The 6,540-nt window shown below is 47.6% G+C and overlaps 1 protein-coding gene across 2 annotated transcripts; it reads left to right on the top strand.

Moving 5' to 3' along the window:
• The first annotated feature begins 252 nt into the window (after nucleotides 1–252).
• Nucleotides 253–4,482, top strand: NKX3-1 (NK3 homeobox 1). 2 transcript variants are annotated; one of them, XM_025394192.1, is made up of 3 exons: nucleotides 290–322; nucleotides 542–569; nucleotides 1,521–4,482. In XM_025394192.1, exons 1-3 carry the CDS (start codon nucleotides 290–292, stop codon nucleotides 1,937–1,939), a joined length of 480 nt encoding a protein of 159 aa, XP_025249977.1. In that variant the 3' UTR covers nucleotides 1,940–4,482. The 2 variants fall into 2 exon arrangements, with proteins under 2 accessions (XP_025249976.1, XP_025249977.1); XM_025394191.1 differs by having other exon boundaries at nucleotides 253–569.
• The last annotated feature ends 2,058 nt before the right edge of the window (nucleotides 4,483–6,540 follow it).

Below are 6,540 nucleotides of genomic sequence, written 5' to 3'. Positions count from 1 at the left end.
AAAACGGCTCAGGGCGCAGGGAGGAGAGCTGGGTGCAGGATAGGGAATTGGGGAAGGAGAGGGAACTGGGGAAGGAATCCCCTAGGGAGGAGCGGAGCGGGCTCATGGTCAGGCCTTCCCGTTCCGCGGCGTCACCTGGAGCGCAGGGCGGCCAATCCGCGGCGCGGCCCGTCCCGCGGCCAATGGGAGGGCGGCGCGGCGCGCTTCCCCCGGGACTATAAGCGCGCTGGGAGGTGGAAAGTGAAAGCTGTGCGGGCTGGCGCAGCGGGGCCAGAGCAGGGTAGCCGGGATGCTCAGGGCTACGGAGCCGCTGCCCGGGGAGGCAAAAGCGGAGGGGGCCGCGCCGCCAACCCCGTCCAAGCCGCTCACGTCCTTCCTCATCCAGGACATCCTGCGGGACGGCGCGCAGCGGCGAGGCGGCCACACGGACAGCCCGAGACGGCGCGACCCGGAGCCAGAGCCAGAGCCGGAGGGAGGACGCGGCCCCGCCGGGGTACAGAACGACCAGCTGAGCCCCAGGCCCCGCGCCGCGCCGGAGGAGGCCGAGACGCTGGCGGAGACGGAGCCAGGTAAGCGGCGAGGCCGGGACCCGAGGGCAGCCTAAGGTGGACCCCCCAGAGCTTGGGGTGCAGGGACGCGGGGCCCCGCGGCCTCAGGCAGAGGGAACTCCCCGCCTCCGCAGCCACGCGCGCGCGCCCCGGGGATGAACCCTGAGCCCCAGCGTCAGGGCGGCGCAGGATTCTGACACGGCAGGACTCTCCCGGCTCCGTGCCCTCCGCTCCCCGGGGCTCAGAAGCCGGCGCGACCGCAGCGCCACCGCCCTCCACCGTCCCGGGAGCGGATCCCGCCCCGCGCCACCCGCGATCGGCGCCAGCCCCACAGTAGTTACGAGAACTAATGATAACTTATTAATAGTGACAAAGTAGGGGTTGACCAGGAAAGCCTCCGTGTGCTTCCCAATCCCGTGGGCAGTAAAGCGGTACATTCTGGGTTCCCTCCAGGAAAGAGTTATTTTCTTTCCTGTCACTTCTGATGAGGCGACCGAACGCCTCGTTTAGCGAAGACGGAATTAAAGCCCAGAATGAGCCTGCCTCTGCGTCTTCCGTGGCACAAGCCCTTTCTTGCCCACCTGAGTCCTAACACCGGATGCCTTTTGGTCCGGCCTTCCCGGGGTTCTTGTTCCTCTGTCTTCCCTGCCTCCCTCTCCTGCCTCTCCTCAGCACACAGATCCAGAATCCCCATCTAATTCTACTAGACAATAGGGAGAAAGTTCAACCACGAAACATCTCTAACTTTGGGTTCTTACTGATTCTTAGAAAATGAATAGGTTATAAACATATTTACTCACTCTTCACTCCGGAGAGCTCCTTAGTCATGTGAAAAAAGTGAAATGTATCCACGATGACAGTGGGCTGTTTGTTCACTCACTAAAGAGATAAGGGTGGATTGAATTCTGTTCTCTTCCCTGCTAACATGTAACTTTTGTCTTCCCATCCCTCTTTCCCCGCTGTCCTTTCCAGAAAGGCACTTGGGGTCTTATCTGTTGGACTGTGAAAACACTTCAGGCTCCCTTCCAAGCCTCCCCCAAACCCCTAAGCAGCCGCAGAAGCGCTCTCGAGCTGCTTTCTCCCACACTCAGGTGATCGAGTTGGAGAGGAAGTTCAGCCATCAGAAGTACCTGTCGGCCCCTGAACGGGCCCACCTGGCCAAGAACCTCAAGCTCACGGAGACCCAAGTGAAGATATGGTTCCAGAACAGACGCTATAAGACTAAGCGAAAGCAGCTCTCCTCGGAGCTGGGAGACTTGGAGAAGCACTCCTCTTTGCCGGCTCTGAAAGAGGAGGCCTTCTCCCGGGCCTCCCTGGTCTCCTTGTATAACAACTATCCTTACTACCCATACCTGTACTGCGTGGGCAGCTGGAGCCCAGCTTTTTGGTAATGCCAGCTCAGGTGACAACCATGTATGATCAAAAACTGCTTTCCCCAGGGTGTGTCTATGAAAAGCACAAGGGGCGAAGGTCAGGGAGCAAGAGGTGTGCACAACAAAGCTATTGGAGATTTCTGTGGAAATCTCACATCTTCACTACTGAGACAATGAAACAACAGAGACAGTGAACGTTTTAATATCTAAGTCTGTCCCCCAGTGCATACTATAGGTCATTTTTTTTGCTTCTGGCTACCTGTTTGAAGGGGAGAGAGGGAAAATCAAGTGCTGTTTTCAGCTCTTTGCATGATTTTGGATGAACTGTACACCTGAGGATTCTGTTCTACAACTCCATCCTCCTGTGTCACTGAATATCAACTCTGAAAGAGCAAACCTAACGGGAGAAAGGACAGCCAGGACGAGGATGTCACCAACTGAATTAAACTTAAGTCCAGAAGCCTCCTGTTGGCCTTGGAATATGGCCAAGGCTCTCTCTGTCCCTGTAAAAGAGTGGGGCAAATAGAGGGTCTCCAAGAGAACGCCCTCATGCTTAGCACACATTTGCATGGGAGGGGGAGATGGGTGGGAGGAGATGAAAATATCAGCTTCTTCTTATTCCTTTTTATTCCTTTTAAAATGGTATGCCAACTTAAGTATTTACAGAGTGGCCCAAATAGAACAAGATGCACTGGCTGTGATTTTAAGACAAGCTGTATAAACAGAACTCCACTGCAAGAGGTGGGGCCGTGCCAGGAGAATCTCCGCATGTCCAAGACAGGGGCCTAAGGAGGGTCTCCACACTGCTGCTCGGGACTGTTGCGTTTTTTGTTAGCAGAAAGTGGAAAGGACTCTCCTCAACTTTTTTCTCCCAGACTGGAGAATTTAGAATCAGAAGTTTCCTGGAGTTTTCAGGCTATCATATATACTGTATCCTCAGAGGCAACATATTTCTTCCTTCCCTCCTTTTACAATTTTTTGTTTCTTTTTTGCAGCAATTACTCACTAAAGGGCTTCATTTTAGTCCAGACTTTTAGTCTGGCTGCACCTAACTTATGCCTCACGTATTTAGCCCGAGATCCCGAGATCTGGTCTCTTTTTTTTTTTTTTTTTTTTTTAATTTTTTTCCTCTCCCCAAAGCTTTATCTGTCTTGAGTTTTTAAAAAAGGTTGGGGGCAGATTCTGAATTGGCTAAAAGACATGCATTTTTAAAAGTAGCAACTCTTATTTCTTTCCTTTAAAAATATATAGCATTAAATCCCAAATCCTATTTAAATACCTGACAGCTTGAGAAGGTCACTGCTATATTTATAGGACCTTCTGGTGGTTCTGCTGTTACTTTTGAAGTCTGACAATCCTTGAGAATCTTTGCATGCAGAGGAGGTAAGAGGTATTGGATTTTCATAGAGAAGGAAGAACACAGTGCTGAATGAAGGGCCAGGCTTACTGAGCTGTCCAGTGGAGGGCTCATGGGCGGGGTCATGGAAAAGAAGGCAGCCTAGGCCCTGGGGAGCCCAGTTCATTGAGCAAACAAGGGACCGAGTGAGCCTTTTGCAGGAAAAGGCTAAGAAAAGGGAAACCCATTTTAAAACACAGCAAGAAACTGTCCAAACGCTTTGGGAACTGTGTTTATTGCCTATAATAGGTCCCCAAAATGGGTAACCTAGACTTCAGAGAGAATGAGCAGAGAGCAAAGGAGAAATCTGGCTGTCCTTCCACTTTCATTCTGTTATCTCAGGTGACCGGGTAGAGGGGAGACATTAGAAAAACACGAAACAACAGAACAATTACTAATGAGGTATGCTGAGACCTGGGAGTCTCTTGATTCCACTACTTAATTCCATTTAGTGAGAAACCTTTCAATTTTCTTTTATTAAAAGGGCCAATCTACTGTTGGTGGCAAAATTGCCAACATAAGTTGATAGAAAGTTGGCCAATTTCACCCCATTTTCAGTGGTTTGGGCTCCACACTGAAATATTCAATGCCATGTACTGCTGACACCCACCGGAGTACTAGCCAGCACAAAAGGCAGGGTAGCCTGAATTGCTTTCTGCTCTTTACATTTCTTTTAAAATAAGCATATAGTGCTCAGTCCCTACTGAGTACTCTTTCTCTCCCCTCCTCTGAATTTAATTCTTTCAACTTGCAATTTGCAAGGATTACACATTTCACTGTGATGTATATTGTGTTGCAAAAAAGAAAAAAAAAAGTGTCTTGGTTAAAATTATTTGGTTTGTGAATCCATCTTGCTTTTTCCCCGTTGGAACTAGTCATTAACCCATCTCTGAACTGGCAGAAAAACATTTGAAGAGCTAGTCTATCAGCATCTGACAGGGGAACTGGATGGTTCTCAGAACCATTTCACCCAGACAGCCTGTTTCTATCCTCTTTCATAAATTAGTTTAGGTTCTCTACATGCATAACAAACCATGCTCCAGTCTGTAACATAAAAGTCTGTGACTTGAAGTTTAGTCAGCACCTCCACCAAACTTTATTTTTCTATGTGTTTTTTGCAACATATGAGTGTTTTGAAAATAAAGTACCCGTGTCTTTATTAGATGTATCTGTGTGTGATTTTCAGTTTCCCAAAAATTACATGCTGTGTAACTTAGATATTTCTAATTACCATATCCTCTTGCCCTCGTCCACCTGACACACCAGTTGCAACCTATAGTGATCGAAAGCCTCAGCCTACCCAGTAGCTAATGATGGCCATCCTTTTATAAATGCACTGTCCTTCATTCCTGTTAAGTCATGGGGAGAGGAAGGCCTTTTCTCTCTTCAGTTTAATAATCAACTGTTCCACTATTCACAATAGCAACATCATGGGCTGAACCTACGTGTCCATCAACAGATGATTAGATTTTACAATGCGGTGCATATATACCATGGAATACATATGCAACCATCAAAAATAATGAAATCACATCTTTTGCAGCAATATAGATGGAACTAGAGGCCATTATCATAAGTGAAATGACTCAGAGACAGAAAGTCAGAAACGGCATGTTCTCATTTGGAAATGGGAGCTAAACGATGGGTGCTCATGGACATACAGAGTGGAATAAGAGACACTGAAGGTTCCAAAATGTTGGAGGGTGGGAGGAAAGTGAGGGATGAAAAATGACTAGGTACAGTGTTCACTATTCAGGCAATGAGTACTAAAATTCCAGACTTCACCACTGTGCAATAGATCCATGCAACACAACTGCACTCGTACCCCCGATCCTATAAACATAAAAATAAAAAAATTTAAAGAATCACCTACTCCAGCCAAGGAATACCTTTTGTTTAAAAAAAGATAACCAAGTATTTACTTACTTTCTTGAAGACCTTAAAGGGAACACAAAGACTACAGCAATCCTTCTTTAAAAGTTCCCCTTTGGCCAGGCGTGGTGGCTCATGCCTGTAATCCCAGCACTTTGGGAGACCAAGGCGGGCGAATCACCTGAGGTCAGGAGTTCGAGGCCAACCTGGCCAACCTGGTTAAAAAAACCCTGTCTCTACTAAAAAGACAAAAATTAGCTGGGTGTAGTGGCACACGCCTGTAATCCCAGCTACTCTGGAGGCTGAGACAGGAGAATCGCTTGCACCCGAGAGGCGGAGGTTGCAGTGAACTGAGATCATGCCACTGCGCTCCAGCCTGGGTGACAGAGCAAGACTGTCTCCAAAAAAAAAAAAAAAAAACCCTTTTATGTTCCACTAGCCCCTCATGCTATAACTTCCCTGGCTCCTGCATCTCCCAAAAAATGTCACCTTCATCCAGAGCTGACAGACCTCTTGCAAGTGACGCCTTTGAACTGGAATCACAAGTATGAAAAATAGGTTTTATTAATGTGTTAAAATAAAACATAAACAACACATCCTTCATCTCCCTGCACTTAAACCTTCATTAAATCCCACAAAAGGAGAATCCCGTTCACCTGATTACCTTCAAGAATTGACGGTTTCTTCCTCCCTCCTTCAAGGAAACAGAAGCTTAAAGAGTAAGGTGCTTACTCTAAAGAAAATATATCATAATTTCAAACTTTGCTCTAATCCTTTAAGCACATGTACACACAGGTGGGGCTTCTCTTGGCATGCTCACATCATAAGATTTACCTCTTTGCACAAATCTGTAATCATCCTCTCCTTGCCTGGAAGGCCAAGAGCTCTCAAATTACAAAGACACTTGCAGTCAATTAACAGATGTAGATTAACACATCGAAACCCCGTCTCTACTAAAAATACAAAAAAAAAAAAATAGCCGGGCATGGTGGTGGGCACCTGTAGCCCCAGCTACTCGGGAGGCTGAAGAAGGAGAATGGCGTGAACCCGGGAGGCAGAGCTTGCAGTGAGCCGAGATCGCGCCACTGCACTCGCTCCAGCTTGGGCAACAGAGTGAGACTCCCTCTCAAAAAAAAAATAAATAAATAAAAATACCTAATCCAGGAAATTAAATAAAAATCTACCATCCCTTAAGAAAGTCCTCTTCTCCCTCCTTTTTGTCCCTTTTCCCACTTTCTTTCAATATCTCTGCTAATCTCACACCCCTCTTCTTCTAGCAACTCCCCTTAACATGCCATCCAGCAATCCCAGTTAGCATGCCACATTTTCGTGACATCTAGAATTTCTCTTC

The sequence above is a fragment of the Theropithecus gelada genome, chromosome 8 (assembly GCF_003255815.1).
Source record: "Theropithecus gelada isolate Dixy chromosome 8, Tgel_1.0, whole genome shotgun sequence".
Taxonomy (NCBI): domain Eukaryota; kingdom Metazoa; phylum Chordata; class Mammalia; order Primates; family Cercopithecidae; genus Theropithecus; species Theropithecus gelada.
This window is presented reverse-complemented; position numbering and strand designations above follow the sequence as displayed.

Bases quoted from the DNA above. Each gene is read 5' to 3' on its own strand.
- NKX3-1 (XM_025394191.1), top strand. From the start codon at position 290: ATGCTCAGGGCTACGGAGCCGCTGCCCGGGGAGGCAAAAGCGGAGGGG. The intron at 570-1,520 runs GTAAGCGGCGAG...TGTCCTTTCCAG, and splicing joins GCTGGCGGAGACGGAGCCAG to AAAGGCACTTGGGGTCTTAT.